This window comes from Micrasema longulum, unplaced genomic scaffold (assembly GCF_059751315.1).
Source record: "Micrasema longulum isolate JH-2025_06_02 unplaced genomic scaffold, ASM5975131v1 h1tg001606l, whole genome shotgun sequence".
Lineage (NCBI taxonomy): Eukaryota > Metazoa > Arthropoda > Insecta > Trichoptera > Brachycentridae > Micrasema > Micrasema longulum.
The window spans coordinates 147,526-171,642 of NW_028278787.1; the positions used below are offsets into that span (position 1 = coordinate 147,526).

At 32.7% G+C, this 24,117-nt stretch overlaps 1 protein-coding gene across 1 annotated transcript in view; it reads right to left on the reverse strand.

The window, feature by feature from the left end:
• Nucleotides 1–24,117, reverse strand: part of Dpp10 (Dipeptidyl peptidase 10) — a gene marked incomplete at its 5' end in the record, with an annotated part of 90,328 nt that overhangs the window by 16,651 nt on the left and 49,560 nt on the right. The window contains 3 exons of the mRNA XM_088236775.1: nt 9,773–9,896; nt 10,600–10,885; nt 19,699–19,910. Coding sequence (XP_088092901.1) covers nt 9,773–9,896; nt 10,600–10,885; nt 19,699–19,910 — 622 coding nt within the window. The remainder of the gene's footprint in view (nt 1–9,772; nt 9,897–10,599; nt 10,886–19,698; nt 19,911–24,117) is intronic.

Consider the following 24,117-nt stretch of genomic DNA (forward strand, 5'->3'; position numbering starts at 1 on the left):
TGACGACGATTGAACGTAGTTATGCAGAAAGCAGCCAGTCTACAATTTTGAAAAAAATAGATATTGGTGTTATCAGGTGCAGTAAGGTCAATTCTATGTTTTGCTAAAAACAGCCAGACCGCTTTCATACATAAAAACTGTAATAATAATTAACATATTACAACAGAGATGAAGAACATTTCTTCTTCTTCTTCTCTTAGTGCCCTGTCAGGTATCCCCAACGTTGGTAAAAAGTAATGCATTTGCTACTTACACATAAAATGTTTTCCCATCCTGTGTCTTTAAGATCTCAGCAGTATTTCTACACTGTAAAACGACACAACACGTCATAGTTGAATTCAAATCGAGAGTTGCTTACTGAGCGACGTCTTCAAAGAAACTAACGAGTCAAAACGTAAAACTACTATTTTAAGAGTAATTTAGTCACCTTCTATTTGATATGCGTATGCGGTTTCTTTTTCTTCCTTACGATTTACCCAAATATTAAAATTTTTAAGGGTTTTTTCAAGTTGTAAATAGATTACTTTTAAAAATTGGGAATTAAGTTTCTGTACACCGGGGATCGAACCTCAGACCTCCGATCCGTAAGTCGGGACCACAATCTGATTCATTTTTTTATTTTATTTAGTTTTCAGCTCTAATATTGGTGCTTGAGTTGTTGTGGCTAAGGATTTTGGTATCTTTTCATCCTTTTACACAGTCGAATAAAATTGATTTAATAGAATTCGAAAAACCTATTCTTTAAAAAAAGAACATAATTTTGATCCTGGTTTAAATAAAAAAAAAATTGTTTTACCGAAGGCATAATTTTACGTAGAAATAAAAGAAAATGTCACCAAATTTATGTGATTTAAAATGGTTGTATTTATTTTCAAAAACAAAAAATTTAGATTTTGCTTCCGCTATTTTAATGTTCAATTTATTATCTTTAAATCATTAAATGAAATTTTACTTCAATCTTTATATGAGAATCGAGATACCAAAATTTAGTCAAAATTTGAAATGGCGTAATTTGCCGGTTGAAAAGTAATTATATTTTAGTCATATAAAACTTTTCAGTATATTTTTTAATAGAAACGCCATTGAAAATTGTTGTTTTTATCTAATTTTTAAAAAAAAAATTTTTATTACTTTATATATTTATATATATTTAAAAAAAACATTTCTTTGATTTTCTCATTTTTCGTGCGTTTTACCCGACTACAGCCTTAATCGGTTAAGTGCCAAAAGCGAGTTAACGCGCTCTAGTGTCGGCCATACGAAAATAGCGTGTAAAGATGTGTGCCTTTGTACACGTCTAGGTCAAGTATTCTTAACGATTTTAGACATCGTACACTCGGAGACATCTGTGAGAATCCTAATAGGACACGAGAGATTATTGAAATGATCGATGCTATGGAGTTCCAAATGAGAGCAATGTTTAGCGTCTGACACGGGTCGAAAAAATGCAGGGTTGACACATAATTTTGTGAGTCCCTTTAGTATTGCGTTATATTTTTTTGTCATACGTCGTTTGTTTTAATATTTGATGCTTTTATTTCATTATTTCGCCGCAGTTTTATTGTTTTTTTATTTATTTTCTTTCTGGAATTTAACTATTATTCAATTGTGGATATAAAAACGTGCATTTTATATTATTACTCGATTTACAAGCACATTATTTATCTCGATTTCTGTCTTCTGTATTTGTTTATTTTAAAATATTGTTTTATTATCGGGGCCTTAAAACGACGTGTTAACTATTCATTGCCAGTTTTTATAAACAAATTTCCGACGTTGATAATAATTATTGTTTCCATAGCTAAATATTGCTTATATTTAATTTACTTAAAAAAATGTTTTTTCTACGGACTTGAAAAAGAAGAAATGAATGATGTATTTTATGTATAACGGTATAATGTTCTAAATATATAATGGTGTAGAATATAAATATATGTAGCAAGTGACAACCCTGACGTTTTGTGACTCTTTTTTAAAATACATCATTTTGAAATAATTATTTAAGGATTTATCTTTTCTAAAAATTATCTAATATATCTAATTTTACATTTGAATTGCCATAGTTATTTATAGGTTAAGTATTAAATAATAATAAGGTTAAGCTGTTATGGCTTCCAGCGCCTTGAATAGACATTATAATTTTTTTCCATTCCACTTTTTTTGCTTCCAACAAAATCGTGCTCTTTAAAATCGATCAGTTAATTCATAGAATTTCCATGACCAATTATTGATTATTTGATTAACAACCGGTTAAGCGTGTCATTAGTCCGAATCTAAAGCATTAATATCGGGGTGACGCAGCGAATTTGCAATAATTGTTGACTTTCCAAGCCGCCCCAAGATTCGGCAATCCATTAATTTATTTTCCGATTCCCGCGAAAATAATTAATGACAGCTAAAGGTTTCCCGCGCCCCGTGTGCAGTGTTGCCAGAGAGGAAAAATGAGGAAAATGGCTAAATTAATTATAGATAGACGGATAGGTACTATGTTTTTAGTCTCGCAATCCATTAGCCACTCGAGCTGGACGAGTTATCGGAAAAAACGTTTCTACAAGATTTATTAAAGAAAAGGTTTAAACGCTTTTGATACCAATTAATTATACAATTTTAAATGTTAAGTCATGGTTTAAAATATGGGCGCCTTATTTTACTTATTTTGGTCATTTTTTTCTTTAAAGATTCCTTAATGTTTCGACGGCCATGACGCATATTTAAAAATTCATTGTAAATTCTGAAAAACATAGTAAGTAGTAATAATTCGATTAATCAAAATAATTTAATGTACTTACACCTTAATGAAAACGCGACAAAAGGGAAAAATCACGTTTTTTTACTAATTTAATTAATAGGGTCTATGAAATACCGTCGAGTAAAATTTTTTTTTTTAATACTTACTAGTACCATGGAAAATATTTTTTAATTTATAATTTCGGATTCCCACGAAAACGGTCCATTGCATTGGTAACGCCTCTAATACGTAACGATTCGTGTAAATTTTGAACTTTGTTTATGACCGTTTTAATTTGAACAGAACGTCGTCTCGAATCCCGACGTCACAATTATCAAGGCCAAACGTAAGCGTTTTTGTTGGGACATATTAAAAAAAAAAAAATTAAAGTTAAATATGAAAACTTTTCTCCACAATATCCATATTAATATTTAAAATACAATTACTTTTTCAAAATCTATTTTATATATTTTTGTAGGTGTTTGTAGTATGTTATATTTTCCTATTGCTTAACTTTAAACATTGACTTAAATTTTCTTTCGAATGGCGAATAACCTTCGCCATCTTGTTTTACTTTTGTGCTTATTTTTAAATTTGGAAAAAAACGGTTACAATTTATGGTAACACCGAATAAATTACGATTTTGCTATGGACGGTCGCTTGACAGTTCTACAAAGGGTTAAGTTAAAACTAGTACCTCAATCATGGTAGACGAAAACGGACACTCGATTTTCTTTAATACGATTTTTATCTGAGGAGTAGCCATCGGGTAGAAAACACTTGTCCGGGAATCTGGTTCTATTTTACACACATAACTGTATTCTTTATCCACGCGGACACAGAAAAATAAAAATAAATAAATTGTTTCAACTAAAAAAAAAAATCATCATCATCAGCATCATTCATATTGTTCATTATAGTTGGAGCATATGGTGTCTACAAAATGCCTCCGTGCATCTCTATCGGCTGCCAGCTCCTGTGCATCCTTCCAAATCAGGTTCACGTCCCGTAGTTATGACATCAACTGCCGAGCAGTGGACGTCCAGGACGTCGAGAACCTGATGCCTTGTAAAGTAGGCAAGCGTGGTTAAGGCTCTCAGGAGACATCCGCAGAATATGGCCCAGCTAACCTTGTTGCCTCCGCTTGATGACAGTTGTCACCGGAGTTTGTTGCGTCCATTCTCTTATTAATTTATTTCTCACAAAGTCAAACCTCCGAACACCCGAAATTAATTAAAAAAATCAATTGAAATCATGGGAAAATATTGGAAATCAATTACTTGTCAAAACTGACTCCTTTAACACCTTTGACGCTCCTACTATTATAACCTGCACTGCAATTCACCATAGTCGATTTTTAATTATTATAACGTAAATATCCAAGTTATTTACAAATAAAGTCAAGCGCAGCGACAAAAACATCCGATAGAACCGTTATGTGTTTGTTGTCAAACAAAACAAAATGATCACCAATTTGTTGCTAACCAACATCGCTTGCGTTCTATGAAACACCGTGATAGGGCTTCCCTATAGGTTACGCATCGTTACTCTGAGGACTAAATATATATAAAACAATAGCTTTTTTAAATTAAACAAAAACCTGGTTTGACACTGTTCCATCCCTTTAAAATTCATTTTAGTGAAAGCGAGAAAAACTAAAACAAAAAATTATTTATGATCACAAAAGAAACCAACACCTTTAATATTTACCCTTTTTGTTTCGAATTCCGCGACCATTTCAAACGGTAAAAAACAACTTATTTTTTGTGGGTTGAAGTTACAGTTGACTGTGGAAAAGGTAACGTAATATTTTATAAATACACTTCATAAAAATGTAGCTCTGTATTTTATCTTTCGCCCCGACTTCCCCGAGGGAAGAATTCGTCTTTTACATTATTGAAATACCAGGAGCACAGGCAGATGAAAGGGTTCCTTGTTCACTTATTCATACGGAGACTGGGGTGGATGCAGTACTATAGAAAGTACACATATATATGGTAAACAAAAAGTTTAAATTAATTGTAAATATTATTTATGTTTAAAGCATTAACTTGTGGTCAAACATTTTAACTCAACTCAACACAAATACAACTTTAACAAATACAAACTAATACCACTTTCGGACAAAGGTATTTTGATTATTATTCAATTAAAATTTATAACCTACTTCCACTATCTATGAAAACAATTAGTTACGAGAAAATGTTGAAAAAGGCTATAAAAAAATAAATGGATGGTGAAGCTAGGTAGAAGTAATGGATTGTCTCATTCGCCCGAACCAATATTGAATCAACTGCTCCACAAGTGTTTAGCTTATGTTAGGTTTTCGTTATTTTTATTGTGCGTTTTGTAATATAAATAATATAGATGTACATATATACCTAGTTTTTAAAACAGTCTGAATATTTTGTTAATTATCTCTGTTTATTAAATTAGTCTTCTTTGTTTATTCTCAAATAACCCCAGTGAGGTCACATTATTTTTATTATCGTTAATAGTTTGTAAGAGTAAAATATGAATAATAAATAAATAAAATAAATGTTAGTAAATATTAGTATATAAACACTTACCGACTTTTTTAGTCTAACGGTTTCGAGACGCACCCGCCTCTTTGTCAGGACACTCACTACACCAACATGCAAATACTAAATAATATAATAATTAATAAAATAAGTGTTCAGTACAGCCCGCTTTTTTAATTAAAAATTAACCAATCGGGCAAACCCACCTCTACCCCCCCCTCTAGATTAAAGATTAAATATTTTTTAATTAAGCTCAGTGCATGACTAGACACGGTGGCGTTCGCATCCCTATAAATCTGCATGTGATTTATGTATTTTTGAAAATACTATATATATATATATACTACAGTAATGGTGAAGGTGGAGGTGTATTTTAGTATTTGCATGTTGGTGTAGTGGGTGTCCTGACGAAGAGACGGGCACGTCTCAAAACCAGTAGACTAAAAAAGTCGGTAAGTGGTTATATACTAATATTTACTATCATTAGTTAATTGTAAATAACTTTCTAGTTTTTCGGCGAGTTTCTACGTTTATTTATGAAATAATAGTAAAGAGTTTTGAGAATGGCATACGAAAGTCGAGGCATTTACAATTCTAGTCTAGGTTGAATATGGAATTCTTTAAGAAAGATCTCCCGGCTTTTCGTTGATTCGACATTCCTAACTCAATGACTAATTATTTAAAAAATAGCACTCTACGAAGAATACAGATTACCTATAACGACAGTTTTAGTGACATCGACATACTACATTGTAAATACCATATTTTTATCAGATCAGTTAAAGACATTTTAAATTTATCTCCTGCTTGACTTTTAACTTTTATTTTGATTCTTAATTTTGTCTTTCAATTTTAACTTTTTAATTTTAATTCTTAATTTTAACTTTTAATTTAAACTTTTAACTTAATTTTAAATTAAACTTTTCATTTTAATTTTAACTTTTACTTTTAATTTTAATAATTTGATTTCAACTCTTAATTTATACTTACCTACATCTACTACCTGCATCGAATAATTTATTGTTAGTTGTGATTTTTTTTACAATTTAATTGAAATGTTCATGGAAGCAGAGAGAGAGGGAGGAAAGTAGAGTAGCTTTACAATGTCTTCTCCTTTTTATGAACTTTTTATGTAATATTTTTATTTTTACTTTTTTAGAAGTAAATTATTTTTCCCCTCTCCTCCTGCATTAATTAGTGTGAAATCTGTAATTGGTCTTACTTTTTAAAATTGTTCTTTTGTACCTTGTTTTTTATATAAAGACTGTATGATTTCATTAATAAATAAATAAATAAATAAAATATGAAACTAATTATACATGGATGGCGCTTTCATTTTTACGTTTATTTTCAATGGAAATGTTACAAAACTTGATTTGCGGAAACTTTACACTATATATGTAACAAATACCGTAGTAATATAATTTCGGTCCTTTTTCACAAAATGGTGAACGAACAAAAAAATAAGGTATGTTATCTTTTGTTTTATACACCATTTTTTAAAAGGACCAACATTATATTTTAATGGTGTTTGTTACAATCGATATAGTCTAAAGTTTCCGCAAAGCAAGTTTTGTAAAATTTCCATTGAAAATAAACGTAAAATGGCATTTTTCAATAAAACATTATAAAAGCGCCATCTATTTTATTTTTATTTTTGGGATGAAGACAGATTGGCATGGGTTAGCTCGGAGTCTTATATGCTGATCGTGTTTTAAAATATAGTGTAAAGCAAATTAAATAAATATAAAACAACTTTTTTTTTCTTCCGACCAGTTTACACAGAGTTCTTTATTAAGGTATAATTAACAACTGAATATTATTTTACTTTAACGGAGATTACTTAATATTACATCGAAACATATGAAGCTTAAAGTCCTTTTATCATGCCGGTCTTGTAAATATGGCAAGTGTGAAGTGAGATGGATACGATCTTTAAAACTAGACAGACTAGTAATCGATGTTGAAATAAAATAGGAAAAGATTCATTAGTTAAGTATACTTCACTAAAGAAGTTCGTGTATCTTCGAAGCCAGGAAAGCTGTTTTCTTCCGACCCCTCTACGTCCCTCGATCTTCCCTTTCGTGACAAGCTGAAGTATGGCATATTTATCACCTCTCAACGCACGGCCATATGAAATCTTACGGAGCTTAACAGTGGTGAATAGTTCTCTATTAGTATTGGCTCTACGTAATACTTCATTAACATTATTTTTTGGTATGTGTATTTTTGTACATACACAAATCTGGATTTCACCCGAGGGGGAGTAGGTATATATTTTTTATTAATATCCCTACAGGGATGAGGTAGAATTTTTTCAAATTCAGGATTATGGATATTCGAGCGTTTACAGGGCTTATGTCCTGTCATTGGCTGGGTTAAGTGGCCACTTTACGTTTTACAACATTCCCCATTCCGCTTATTAGCGAATATCGACACAGAAAACATTTTGATTTTTGTATATATCTTATTAAATGAGAAACCATTCACTAGCGTGTTGGAGCGCCATCTATGTATTGATATTGAAGTTAAGTATTTTTAATTAGCATATTACTTTATTTTATGTATTTAAGACTCTTCGGAGTTAAATTAAGGTTATTGCCATTTGTATCGGTATAAAATCAAATCAACCGGCTTTCGGTCACTATAATATGTTTGTCTGCGTTGCGTCCTTTACACGGCAATATAAACACAACACTAATTGCGTCGCTTCTGTTCTGACACACATCCTAAATTCTCTGAGTAACAAAGAGACCGATGTAACGGTTTTGTCCGGTTCCCACCCGAATGTTGCATTTTTTTAAATGCAGAAAGATGGATAATGTTCATTGAAGTCGTTTTATGATCTTAACTCATTTGAACTGAATAAATAAAACCCTTATCAAACCCACATTACGATTAAATAATTATCTTTAGGTATGCATACACTTTGAATAATAAAATTTTCACCTTTTTTGCTATCATAAATCACACAGAATACGAATCCCATTAATTTCGGTGTTCTCATTTATATTTTTATATATAATTACCATTTCTGTTAATCGTCGGAATATTATTCCTTCAACAAAAACCGTTTTGTTGAAAAAGTCAAACAAGAATACGCGTAAAATTCATTCTCTAATCTCCACACCGCTATTTCCTTCGTAAATTCTTTCCTAAATTATTTCCAACAAGAGTTAGAGAGGGGGGAGAAGGCGTCAGGAGAGGGGGTGGACTCGGAATCCACAAACAAATCCTCTAAAAATATTACGCCAAGTTTGGGGAAAAAATAAAAAAAACATTGCGTAATAAGAGGATTTTTTGCTTGTGGTTTGGAAGATGTATTTTTAAAAGGATTTGATTCTGAAACAATCTTGATAAATTAGAATTTGTTGCGGTTTTGTGAGGAAATATAAATGATCTCCTATCGTCTTAGTCTAAGAGGCAGATTTAAATGATTGAATGTAATTTACTTTTTTAGAAAATTTATCAACAGTATTTTGAGTTAGTCCAAATATTTGTAGACATGGACTGGATTCAACTCCCTGGGGAGCTGTTTATATTAACATATTACAACAGAGATAAAGAACATTTAAGAGAAGGTAATATAGAAGTCTAGGCATCTACAGGGCTTATGACCCGTCAATGACTGGTTTAGTGGCCACTTTACACACTGTGTAACATTCATCATTCTGCCCATATTTGAACATCTATATTCCTTCAATTTTTCATCTGTTGATGTTTGTGAAGTTAAAGAGCTGAAACCTTTATTTATCATATCGTGGTCATAAGCCCTGTTGATGCCTAGACTTCTAAATTACCTTCTCTTAAATGTTCTTCATCTCTGTTGTAATATGTTAATATAAACACCTCCCCAGGGAGTTGAATCCTGGGAGTTGGACAAACTCAAAATATTGTTGATATTAATATCAATAACTCCCATGGGGGTTGAACCCAGTTCTTGTTTACGAAAATTTGGACGGACTCCAAATATTGTGTTATTATATACTTTTAAATTAAAAACTCCCACACATGCACTTCTATGAATTATATCTAACTGAACTGAATATTTATAATTGTATTTATGTGGAAAACTGATTTGGCTTTATTATATGTTTTTTTTTTATAATGTTGTGTATATTTTTTTTGTATTGCTGTTGTTTTTCTGAATAAACAAAAATTAAAATTGTTGATAAAACCAGGTGATCCGAGAAGAAGGATTAAAATTTAAAAGTATTTTCAGGCGTTACGTTGCCTAGCATGCAGGTGAAATAATTCCACAAGAATGGGGAATTGAACTAAACATGTATAATTATTATTATAATCAAAATGCAGCTCCATCAAGAAATGTAGGTAAAAAAATCAATTTATAAGGTATTATGAAGTCTTAATTGACCACTGAGCGCTTTTGCTCAAGCTGGTTTCAAGCATGGAAATAAATAAGGGGAGTTCTATCATGAAATATCTTAAAATAGTTGAATATTTTATGTTAACGAAAAGAGATTAGAAACAAATAGAAATTATGAAAGATTAAGGGACAAACCTCCTGACAGTACCACATTGGACTCTTGCAGACGGTGACCAGGGAAAGGTTCTGGGGCCTGTTGAGCCACACCACGCATACCTCCGTCAGGGAGATCCACTGGGCCGATGTAAAATAGTAGTCTCTGTAAAGATGAAGAATGTAAAATTAGGATACGTTTTATCAAATGAACTAGGAAAAAGAAGCGAAGGGACTGATAAAAAGGGTACTCGTAAAAGTTTGCCTTCGACCTAAAAAAGCTCAGCTGAAATCAAGTGAGGGTTATCACTAGAGCCCGCCCAGGGCACTGCAGATTGAACAAACACCTTGTTAGAATGAACCTTTCCGCAACTTCTGGACGTAGGTTCTGCAGTGTAAATGAGTAAACACTTATATACATTCTTAAAAGAAGCTTCATTGTCGGGGGACCACTGGTTAACCCCGAGAATGTTAAAGAGCTCGCTTCCTATCTAATAGCCTGATTCTTTACGGATCTGGGTTTGGAGAGGAAGTTTTAGCTAAATGACAACTCTCGCCTTTCACACAGTAGCCAGGCTCTTTATAAACCTGGGTTTGGAGGGCGAGAACTATTCACGGGCGGGGACCCATCATAATAGATCTTCACAGGTCGCTGTCAAGATGTCAAGAGCTTGTATAGTACTAAACCCCCACCCTTAGAATAATAATAAGAATTAGTTTTGTAATCTTTTCAAAAATAAAAAAATAAATTAAAAAAACCACTGAAATTGCTCTTTGATAAACAAGATACGAATTTAACAAATTGTGATAATTGTGTCAATAGAAAGTCTCATTTGTAAACCATAATAAATAAACATGAGGGTTTTTACCCGTCTCCTCCCAGGGCTGGTGGTGGCTTCAGATTCTTGGTTCTGATGTTTTTAGGGTCCGCCAAGTCCGCCACCGTGAGGGTCACAATGGGGTTGGGAGTCCCGGGTTTGGGGTACCGCAGGGAACGGATCTCGGGATATAAGTAACCGCCCGAGTTGTCGGCCTCCCCTCCGCCGTACCACGGGAACCGCTGCTCCTCTACCAGAGAGTCGTTGAAGGTGGCGTACAGCATCATGTGCCCGTCCTTGGACATCCACAGCGCGGAGTTGGACTGGATCACCTCTTCTGTAGACGAAACGAAAATAGTTTGTTAGAAAAACGTATTTAACATTGAAACAAGGGGGGCTAAATGCATGATTATTAAATTATTAATTAAGCCACTGATGTTATTGTAGACGACGAACTAAAACTTGAAAAAACTTGTAGTAAACATGGACACAATACGAGAATATCAGAAAAATATCGTAAACAACCTTCTAAAACCAGACAAGGACAGTCGAGATTAATGAACCAGGGACTGAAATTATACAATAAACTTCCAGACAAAACTAAACAAAAGACTCAGACAAACTTTTCAAAAAATGTAAAAAATATTTTTTAAAAACAGAGTATGAATTTAAAAAAAATGTTTTTAAAAAATGAATGTAATAATCCGTAAGGGTTAAATTTAAAAAAATATTTTATTTCATGTAACAAAAATGATCAAGATACGCTGCGATTGGTGTACCAATGCAGTGCCCTATGCACCATTAGGTGCGGAAAGGGAATGGTGGTGATGATGATTATTATTTATGTATAAAAATATTAATCTATTTATAAACATTGTCAAAAAAATAATTTATTAAAAATTTTCAGGAAAAAGCATGTGTTTAGGAATTCTGGATGTTTAAACACCGGCAGAATGGGAAATGTTACACAGTGTGTAATGTGGCCACTTATGCAAGTTTATACAGGTCATAAGCCTTGTAAATTCATTGACTTTCACCCTTTCTCATCAAAAGCGTTTTTCCTCTTAGCTTCAGTTGTTAAAACATGGCATATTTATAAATTTAATACCTACAGTTTTATTCACAAACTTATCGACGAAAAATATTATGTTTACAGGTACGTAATGTTTAAATAGAAAAATAAATCATAAGTTTTGATTACGAGAGTTGTTTTTTTACACCTGTAGAAATGGTTTTCAAAGAATGATATTAATTAATAATTCTTATCAGGAAATACAAAACGTTAATAATGATTTATTATACACAGAATTTGTAATCGTTTCATTTTACGAGTATTAATTCTATATAAGTTGTGTCTACACACTTTTCTCGTTTATTTTAAATTACATAAACCAATTAGGCACACCTTTGTCAAAAATGTTCTTCAAAATTTGTAAGTCATTTAATTCGTTTTATTTTTAGCGATATTGATTGTATTTGACAGATCGTGAGCATGTAACGAAAAAAGCACAGTTAATTATTTGCAATTTTGAGTTTTTTTTACCAAGTTTAAGTGCTGGATCATTTACTGAAAAAAAACGCAGTCCACTTACATATATCTCAAAGTTAAAAAAAATTACAGGAAATATTGACAAAATCAAAATACTTCCATACTAACACCTTTGTCTATGTAAAGCAAAAGAAACTTAAAATCAAAAGCGTACTCGTACTAAAAAGCAAAACTATTAGTTTGTGAGTGTGAAAATACTTTTTATAGGTTTTAAAAAAAAAAAAAAAATGGATTTCAGATTTTTAAGATTTGATTTATTATCAAAATTTTCAATATTGTGAGATCTTGACTTATTTAACGCCTAAGCTCTCCGCTATAAATAGAAGCTGATTCCATTGACTATAATAAGATTTAGCAACTTTCTGACAAAAAAAAAAATCTAAATCTACAGTACATTTAAAACAAACATCATATTTTACATTAAAATATTGCAACAGAGATAAAGAACATTTTAGAGAAAGTAAAATAGTAGTCTAGGCATCTACAGGGCTTATGACCTGTCATTGGCTGGTTTAAGTGGTCACTTACACACTGTGTAACATTCACCATTATGCCCATATTTGAACATCTATATCCCTTCAATTCTTTCATCTATTTATGTTTTTGAGGTTAAAGAGCTTAAACCTTTATTTATGCGGGTGAGATTCATCTAATTGAATTATTATGTGTATTTCACCTACATACCGGGCAACGCCTGAAAATCTTATTTTTTAAGTTTTTTACTTTACTTTACCATACTGGACCAGGTGGATATATCAACAATGCTTTGAGTTTGTCCAAATTTTAGTAAACAAGGACTGGATTCAACTCCCTGGGGAGCTGTTAATAATAACATATTGCAACAGCAATGAAGAATATTTTAGAGAAGGTAATATGGAAGTCTAGGCTTATACAGATTTTCCGACTTGTCATTGGCTGGTTGAATTGGTCATTTCACACACTGCGTAACATTCACCATTCTGCCAATATTTGAACTCTTACTTAGACAGTTTTTCTTGAACGCTAACGATTATGTACACTGTACAGTGTTTTTTTTTCTACCGACCGATTACAGAGCACACAAGCTTCTTTATCAAGGTATAATTAACGAATGAATTCTATGATAATTTATTTTAACGGTGATTACTAAACATTACATCGAACATATGGAGCTATTCTTATTCTTAGAGGTGAGGGTCAGTGCTATGCAAGCTCATGACGTCACTGCGACCTGTGCAGATCTATTGTGACGGGTCCCCGTGAATAGTCTATAAAGAGCCTGGCTTCTATCTGGAAGGCGAGAGAACATTTATAGAGCTTAATTTAACAATTAAGATTAACAAGTCAAGTCATTTTGTCATGTTGTTCTTCTAAATATGGAAAGTGTGATGTTTAAAGTTTTTTTTAATATTTATTAATTCCACAAAGTTAGAGCATCAGATACAATTTTTTTGCTTAAAGTACGATATATTTTTTATTCAATGCATTTTTTTTTATTCCAGTGCTGGCAGTCACTTTTTTTGGAGTGATAATTTGCAACCACCCGCCGCCCTACTTGCCCGTGTGCGCAAACAACGGAGTAACCTATAACAACACGGACATCTTCATAGAGGAGAGAGCCAAGATCCTCAGAGAGGCCGGGGAGAGGATCCACATCCTCAAGACGGGAGCCTGCATGTACTCCGGCTCGATCCACGCCGACTGCGGCCACTGCGCGCAGGACCACGAGCCCGTGTGCGGCAGCAACGGCCTGACGTACGACAACACCTGCTTCTTCTTGTGCAACAGGAAGGCCATGTACAGCCAGACCGGAGAGCGGATCGAAATCATCAAGCTGGGACACTGCGAATGCAGGGAGGTTGATGAGGAGACCAAGAAGCATAAAGCGCCAGCAGCGAGGAAGGCTGGATAATCAATCAATATATCCGGGGCCTTATGCTGGACTCATTCGTTTTTAGAATCGTATGCGACTTCTGTAATTCAACGAGCGACAGCATTCTTGAACCACCCATACGAATGCAGTCGATTGAAAACCAATCGACTTTATCTCGAGTGCCCCAAAGCAAATCGAATACGACATCTGAACTTCAGCTGTCAAACTTTCTTCTTGTAAAACGCTCGGCATTCATGTTTGAATGACGAGTAGGTATTTTTGTTGTATTTCAACTTAAAATTTACAGCACTGTTCAATGTTATGATGATGACGTATCAACAAATGTGCAACACATATAACTGTACTTATTTATAATTCATTATCAAATGAAGTTTCACTAGAAACATGATTTCAAAATTATTTTATCGCTCGTCAATGTCAAAATACGTATTTGAGATATATATTATACAATATTTAAATTTAAACAAATTTATTAAATGGGATGTAAAATTCCAACCGTCGATGCGCTCTGTAGCTGCAAAACTAGTTTTAATCTAACCTCAATTTTTATTCATTTGTTTTTTATTTCATTTTTTTAAAATATTACTAAAACTCTAAGCTTCGTTGTCAAATAAAAGATAAATAAAATGTAAATGGCGCTATATTAATTATACAAACGTGTACCTACATTCAAAATAATTTTATCGCTCGTCAATGTCAAAATACGTATTTGAGATATATATTTAACAAAATGTTTTTAAAATCCATTAAATAAATATGGAATATATCTAATAACATAAAAATGTGTGTTAAATCAAAGGCAAATAATAATTATCAATGTTGCAGTGTCTCAGTAAAACATTTTCTTTTATTTTTTTTTCATAATATTCCATACACAAAATATTCAACGGAAGTAGTCTGACAAGAAACAATAAATGTTGCTCCCATAGATAAATACAGATTTGTTAGTGTTGCCACGTTCTCATTCGTCTTTATAATTAAATTGTCGGAGGGTTTTCAAGAATAGCATAATGACAAAGCAATCGAGATGCCCAATCGACTATTGTCGAATGGGTGACAAAATGTCACATATTTCAAGCATAAGGCTCCGGGGGAAATTACAAAGGTTATCTTCATTGGTACATACCAAGACGGTCTTTATTATCTCTTTCCACCTCGGTATGATCTACTTGTTATGTTATCGAATCCAACCAATAAATGACGATGAAAATTACTCCCCGTTTTGTACTTGATTAAAATTTAAAATAGTTCTCATTCATATTTTAAATAGGCTTCTGTGATAAAAAGTGGCCACTTCAAAATGATTATAAACTAAAATAAATCCTAAGTCATGCAAAAAATGCTTGCTGTAATATGGTTTTTATATGACTTTTGACAATTACCAAGACGGTATGCTTAACTTTCGTCTATATTTATCTACCGAAGTATTACAAAGCCGACTTTTTTGAGATCTCGATGTAATATACTCAGGATAGGAAACAAGGTAAAAAAATACAATCACTTAATTTATTATTTATTTAATTAAATCAAATTTTTACGGCTAGATGCTCTCATATGTTTATAGGGTAGCATGTAACCACTGCATCTAGCCGTTCGGATTTAAATATGACAGTTATATAAGAATGTAATTCGACTCCAAAATTTACTTATTTCTCTCTCGTATTTTAAATAGACTTTTGAGAAAAAAACTGGCCACCTCTAACTAAAATTTTTATTTAAAGCAAAAATTACTTGTTGTAACTACTTTTTTGACAATTTTAAAGAGTAAATGTGTATACCATGGGGTAATAGAACTAGACTCGTTGGTACATATCAATGTACCTACTTTGTAACTTGAAGATGGGGGGTCGGTAGTGTATCTTTGTAATCGCTCGGGACAATTTATCTTCAACAATGACGACATAATGAAGGTAAGTCATTTTAGTGCGTAGATATGTGTACAGTGGCGTGCGTGTCCCCTTGGTAATGTCGATGTACCTACCTCGTGTGGATAGTAAAGTTATCATGTGCTTTTAAATGTTGACTTCGAATTTGTCTCCAATATATGTATTTGACATCCACCGGAGCAAATGTCTATCATAAGTTTCTTCGTCCCTTGTTTTTCCGAAAAAGTTCCATTTCAGTTTTTTATAAATCTTTTATTATTTGGAGTATCTCAGACACCCTATCATCCTCTTCAAACAGTCTCGGTTGAGAAACAATTCAAATATAAACTTTTGGGAGGCAATTTGAAACTACTCGATTCAACCAACTAGTTAAATCTTTTTTTTCCTGTAAAAGTTTGGAATACCACTCCTATCGGTATGTTGATTGTATAACTAAATATATCTGTAAAATTATATTATATGTTAATCTTACGATTTTAGTCGTTGATAATTTTACGCTTCAAGTCGTTGGTAATTTTTTGTAAAAAAAAATAATTATACCGTCCTAGTCACGAATGAACCACGCATTCCTTCTGATCTCTCTGTGTAGCCCTCAAAATGAAATATTTGGGTAAATCATAAGAACGCAAATATTTTATTTTTTTAAATAATGAAAATAAAATAAAAATATTTAATGAGGAAGTTCAGTAGTTTAAAAAAAAACAAATTTATTAACGCACAGTCAAACTAATACAAAAACGAAAAATAAAAAAAATATTTGTGTATCCTATTATTATCGCTACGATTTTTTTAATTAGTGATATGTTGAAACTACTCCGCTCGAGACGTCACGAGTTGTTATCGATAAGTGGTTCTGCCGTTTAAAAGTAGAACCCCGTACCTGTCAAAATACACTAAGCGTTGATGGAAACAGGAAATCTTTCACGACAAATAACAACGCTATAAATTATTTATTATTGTTTACAAGAACTTGTGACGTTTCAAAGAAGTTTTTATAAAAAACATTTTTATTAATTTTTTAATACATTTAAAAGAAACTTCACCTGCAATTAAATGTCCTAATTTTTCGTCAAGCTCATCATAATTCCCTCTCCTAACCTAATGGTGCATAGGACACTGCATTGGTACACCAATCGCAGCGTATCTTGATGATTTTTTTTTTTTTTTTTAATTTTTAAAAAAACATTTATAAACATTATAAAACATTTTTCATATCCAATTTTCCGTTGCACCGAACTTCCTCTATAACTCAAAAACTTCTGTCAATTTTTAACTGTTTTTTTTAAAAAACGATTATCATCGTTTTGAATTCGGTATACGTTTTAAATGCAAATGTTAAATAACTTTATTTCAAGTAACATTCCAAGAAATATTTGAAGCTTCAAGAAAGGTTATATTTTTTTTACATAAAAAGTTAAAAAACATTTCCATTTTCAAAGGAGACTTATTTTCGTTTAATGTAGGTACCAGGGTCGTAGAATGTCGGTGAAGGTTTTCCCAAACAATATTTTCACTTGAATTTGACAGCTGTCTGTGCACGGAGTTAGCGTAAGCGGATGTGTGAAAGTACAAAAGCCCAGAAACTCAATAGCAAATAAGACACTACCTGTCACGTTTTATGCTGGCCGGATACATCTCTGCAATATTAAAAACATGACTGCCATTTTCCAAACTCGATAAATAATTAGAAAAAATATACGCCTTTCAATATTCTCCACATATTTTTTTATTATTATGGGTGTCTATGAATATTAATTTCATTCACTTTATACAATATTTTGAGTTTGTCCAATTTTTTGCAGACAAAGACTTCAACCCCCTTGGGATTTAATAATATTAAAATGTTTTATAGAAGGGAATATAGAATTTTCGGTATTTTCAAGGCTCATGGCCTTTCATTGGCTGGTTTAAGTGGCCACTTTTAAACACTGCATAAAATTCACCTTTCTGTCCATTTTTCATTCTTGTATCTGTTGATATTTTTAAAGTCAAAGAGCTGAAACTTTTATTGATACGAGTGAGATACATCTGACTGAACTATTCACCTACATACTAGGCAACGCCTGAAAATATTTTTAAATTAAGATGTCAGTTTAAAAAGTCTTTATTTATCATAATATACAATATAATCCAATTATTTATTTAGTTATACGAGTACATGGTTAAATAGCGGACCTATTGCCACTGGCAGTTTCTTAGTCAAACCACACACAAAAATATTCTAACACACCTATTTCTTACAATATTCATTTTGAATACTCAGTTACCTCATTATTTTCATAATACAGTTTGGATTCCATTTTGTTTACGCTTTGTTCATAAAATGATGACTGACATTTCTTAATGAGAATTAAAGTAAATTAATTGTGTAGATTCCTATCCTTATTAGTAAAGTACAGAATATGTACTGCTGAGGCGAGTATATTACCATTACAATAAAACAAAAACAATAAACCAAAACGCGGTCTCCGTAGGAGTAGACAGAGAGAATAGAACGGCATATACACCGTCAAGTATTTGCTGAATTTGTTGAATTTGATCATAACAATGGATCAGTTTATCGTGGTCACACGACCAAACGCTAAGCGTCTAAGTCAATGCGAGTGGAGATTGTTTTGTACTTTGTGAGGTTTCCTTTTCTCAAAGTGTGGTTATATTTGAAAAAATATTATAATCCCCGATCGATAAATTTAAGTAGATGTTCCATTGGAATCGGTAAAACAATCAACAATCGCAAAGAGAAACTATTATCGCAATGATAATTATCGACAGGAGCGCCCATTGCGATTGAGCTACAGAAGTTCTGTGCGCTAGGGAGAACAATAATTGAGTATTAAATCATCTTGAAGTAATTGTTAATAAACTAAGATATTTACTATGTGTTCGAACGACTAAGTATTTGCGCCCAGCTAAATACGATAAAATGGCATATTAAGCACTTGTTCAGTAATCACTTTAGTACGGAATAATTGGATGGGTGGGAACTTACAACAACCATATATACCATTGGAAACTGTTCAAAAATTTATATTCAAAATAATGCTTCAAAAAATCGCACTTTTCTCTCTTTTCAATTGTTCCAAGAAGCAAAACTTTTAGACCTAAGACAAATATATTGTTTTCAACGTTTAAAATATATATTTAAGAAATTAAAATTTATTTACAAGTAATTCAAATAGACCAAGTCAAAGAAGGAATCGTGTGTTAGAAATACCACATTGTAAAACGAGGCTCGCACAGAGACATGCATATTTTATGGGCCCAAAAATTTTTTATTCATTTTTTACTGATAATATTAAATTGATTTCAAACTTTCAAAATTTTTCTTCTTTTAAAAAACACGCACTATCCTGGACTGACTATTTTGACTTCACTAAAATCAACAAATGGAAGAATTGAAGAAATTTGGATATTCAAACATAGGCAAAATGGTGAATGTTACACAGTGCGTAAGTGGCCTTTTAAACCAGCCAATGACAGGTCATAAGCCCTGTAAATGCCTAGACTTCATATACCCTTATTTAAGGTGATCTCCATCCCTGTTAATATTTTTATGTTTTTTAAAAAAAAAAATATTTACTATAAAAAAAATACCATGTAATCTTTTACAGAATATTTTATTTTCTTTTTCTTATGTTACACAAAAATATTAAAACTGTCCATTGTTTATTATAGGAGCAAAATTTCATTTTCTTGTATACCCACAAACAGGCCATGGAATTTTTGTTTACTATTTTTACTATTAATATGTATTTCATTGCCATGTAATTATGCTTTATTTTTTTAATACTCTGTTTTACCTCTTATGTATATTGTATAAAAAAACGTAAAAAAATTCTTACCCTCGTACAGCCAGTCCGGGACCCCGTTGTACACCACGCCCGGGACGGCCGTGGCCGTGACCCGGTAGCCCGTGGAGGAGCGCGGGGCGGGCCGGAAGTAGATGTCGTAGTCCAGCACCGTCACCAGCCCGTGGCCGCGGGGGGTCCAGCGCGCCAGGGCGAGGTAGGGCGGCCGGTCGTCCTCGGGCAGCGCGGTCAGCGGAAACGTCTCTCTGGGGGCCAACCGAAATGGTGTGAAGTTCGGCTACAATACTTTATTTCTGTCAAGATTTACTAAAAATAATATATGTACTTTACAATTGCTCTTCAAAGAATTCAGAGTACTGAATATTATTCAACAGTATATATTGAGAACGGTAGTGGTTACACACATAAAGAAAGACATTTACCCGAGCGTCAACCACAACCATAATACAAGATACTCTAATAGGGATCTGATACTAAGTGAAGGGGTCAACACTGTTCTGGCATCGAGACAACACTATAACGTAGGCAAAAAGGTCCATAACCTTTTGCCAGAATCGTGGAAAGACGGGAGTGTTGTCAAGTTACGGAAGGTGTTGTTCTCGCTCTTTCGTGACATTGGTCGTAGGGAGTCAGAAAAGTTTATGCATGTCGAAAATAAAATATAAAAATAAGGAATAATTTAAAAAAATATATTTATAGATGGCAACCATGAAGTTTCGCATAAATAAATTGTCTATGTTTTTATGAATGTATGTATGTGTATGCGCATGGGTGTATGTATTTGTGTGTGTATATATGTGTATGTGTGTATGTATATGTATCAAAATGTGTATGCGAATAAGTTTATATTTTATTTGTCTGTGCTCTCGATTAATTTGTTAACTATTATTATCTATTAGAGAATGTAATTGCCTAGCTTGGAACGGGGTATGTACCCTTGTTAGCTGGGCAAAGTGTATGTAAAATTGTATTTTCATAAAGAGTGTAAATAAATAAATAAAATAAAAATAGGAAGTGGGAAGACAAAAATGGCAGCGGGAGGGCCATGTGGCGAGACAAAAAGTTGCTAGGTTGCCCCTAGAATACTGAATTGGTGACCCAACGAAAGTGAAAGAAACGTGAGGAGACCACCGAAGAGATGGCTGATAATATCGTTGAACTCGTAAGACATAAATGGAAACAGAATGCCCGGGGCAGAGAAGTAATGGAAATTTTTGGAAGGGGTCTTTAACAATAGAGAGAAACGGGCTGATAAAAAGATGAAGATGCTTTACAATCAAAGATGTTCATCACGATGTTTATCACGTTGTTTAAAAGTCCTTTACCAACACTTATCCATAAGGAATTTTTATCACGTCAGTAATTACCGAAGAACACGCCCATTGTGATTGAGTTGCTGTCTGGTATCAAAATAACAAGATGAACAAGGCAGATTCTTTGAGTAGAAGGAAATATTTTTTTTTAATATATGGGAGTTGCAGATTTATTGACTTTGCTCAGGACCCTGATTTATATTTTACAGGTGGATTTTGTTCCCCGCTATCATTTTCTGATTGGTGCTGGGAAAGAAAGGGAATATCAGCTGTGGCCCTATAATTTGGTAATTTTAGTTTTTTTGTTATTTTTATATTAGTATAGAACTACTTTTACTTTAACAGATAAAAAATCTCCATTTTAGAACAGGCTGAGCCATGTTAGATGGAGACTATCCTAACCAGAGAAAGCTCCGTATTTATTTTCTATTCACTAGTTTTATGTAGATTTTCTGGTATAAAATATGTATACTAATAATATACGCAATAAGTTTATAAAATAATTTTAAAAAAGGAATATTTGCGATACCACAGAAACCTCATTCAAGAGAAAACGGATTATTGATAGACATCAGTAGGCTTTACGTTTTATTTGAAGAGATTACAGCATTTTGTTACCTATAACCATTAATGTATGGTACTTATTATGTTTAGAAGCAACCCTGGAACAAACGTTATTTGAACAAAATCCCAGATTAGATAACTAAAATGTAATTTTTTTTAATGCCTTTGATTTTAGGAAAAAAGCAGCGTATGAGCAGAGTAAGCAGCATTTGAACTTAAACAAATCCTCAAGGCCATGGCGAATATTGGAGTTACCTGCACCATTTTATTGATCTATTGAGGGCTGTCTATCTAATTTTGAAACCTTCCAAGATATTCCTCATGTGTTGATGAATTGGTCTTTTTTGAGCGTCAAAGGGCATAACTTGGAGGTGCGGTGCAAAAGAGTTGGTGAGGTTCTAAGACGCACCCATAACACAAAAAGTTACAATGACTCATCACAACTGGTAGTATCTTTCATTGTTACAATAAGAGAGGTTTTGCTCTCATGTAGCAAATGGTTGAAGGCATTTGGATTACCAATTAGTAGGAAACTCCTTGATGATTTTCCGAATGTTTGAATTCACTGTTTACCATATTGATGTACCATATACATATATTTTATTAAAAAAAAAAAAATTGATTTGATTTGATGTTTATGATCCTATATTTGTAGTGATTTGTCTGTGTCAACTAATTGCTAGTCCCATCTCAAGATGGAACTTTTGGTCCCATGGAGTTGGGACTTATGTCTCAAATAATGTACAATAAACTTATGTATATAAATAAATAAAAAATGCAATGTATATTGTTTCAATGGTTGCCAAAAATGGCAATTATCATGGCAAAGAAAGTACGTAGATCTGTTTTTGCATTTTTATTTTTATCGCTCGGTTTTATCATGTTCTAATAAATCATTGCTACTCAAAAATTTTTGCAAGAAAACATTAATATTCAAAGAATTTTGGTTGTCATTTATTATTTTTTCTGTGTAAAATAATATGACTGAAACCTTTATTGGTATAAGGGAGATTGTTTCAGAATTATCCCGCCTGTTAAAACATCAGGAAATAATTCTGCAACTTATTTTTATACAATTTTTTTACTATTATTTATTTATTATTTTTATTATTTATAATGGACCATTTGCTTTTCTTTTCATTTTAATGACAATAAAAAAAAATTAAACGAAAATACGAAATTAATAGTTCGTATAATAGGTAGCATATATGTATAGCAGTAAATTGGTCTTCATTCCATTAGAATGAATTGGATTTTGTTCGTTTAGTTTCCTCATAAGTACAGAATTATGATTATCGCCTTTATGACGGTACTAAAGATAGAGATTTCTACGATTTACCATAAGTAAAGCGAGTGTTTTGACCTATCTATGGTACGAGCGGTATAATTTCGTAAACTAAATCTAAAGTTTTGCGTCAGTCTCGTCTACAGTTCACAATTGAGTGGAGAGATATCGGTATAGTGTCTGCTGTTGCCCGATAATCTCATACAAAGTGTATGAAGAAACAGTATTATTATGTGTCACCCTTCCAAATCCCTGTGCTCCTGGTAATACGTTGATAAATAAAATAACGTTGCAAATCGAAAGACTTTTAGGAACGGCCAAATTTTTGCAGACAAGAACTGGGTTCTTTCGGAGTTAAGAAACAATGAGGAAGTTCAGTGCATTTTTTATTTGTTTATAAACTATTAAACCAAGCCAATTAAAAAAAATATATTTTAATATATCGTTTTATTAGCGCTATGATTTTTTAAAGTTATCAATTTCTGAAATAACTCCGCGTGTGACGTCAGAGGTTCTTCTCTGTCAGTTCTCCCGATTGGTTCGTTTACGGTAAGCAAGCTGGATATTCTTCACAGCTCTCATATCATTGGTTAGTTCATATGAACCAGTGACATCGTTTAAAGTAGTGTGTTTTATTTTATTTTACGTACATTTTCAAGAAACTTTGCCGCAAAATTTAATGCTTTAATTTTTACCGCGCGCAAGAAAACATTTTTGTATTCAACTTCCCGTAAGGCTGAAGTTCCTCATTGGCAAACGTTTCAACGGAGACGAAGGATAATAAAGGATTAAAATAATAATCTAGTAGTTCTATGCGTTATGACTAAAATCGGCATTTAAAATTTCTATTTCAACGACATATCTCCACTAAAAGAATAATACTTATGTATTGTATAATTTTGCTCTGAATGAAAAAAACATATTGTAGATTTTAAAAACTTAGCTCTGACGTCAGAGCAAAATCGATCTTAAAAATTTTAATCTGTTTTTATTTTCAGAATATCTTTTTGGAATAATCTGGCAGTCAGTAGATTAGTTCTTCCGATCAGCCCCTTGCCCCCGCCCCCCAGTTCGCCCACAACAGCCCCGAATTGTCCAATGAAGCGAAAGGGGGCGAATCCACGCAACAATAGCCCCCGGTATTTTTACTAAGGGGGAAAGAAAACTAGAACCTTTTACGATTCTTCAAGATTCATGTAGCCCTCATTTCCTGAGACCACTCGAGAGCAGAAAAACAGAATCAATCAGATAAACAGATTTCTTGTATTCTTTTATTTTTGTAATATATTC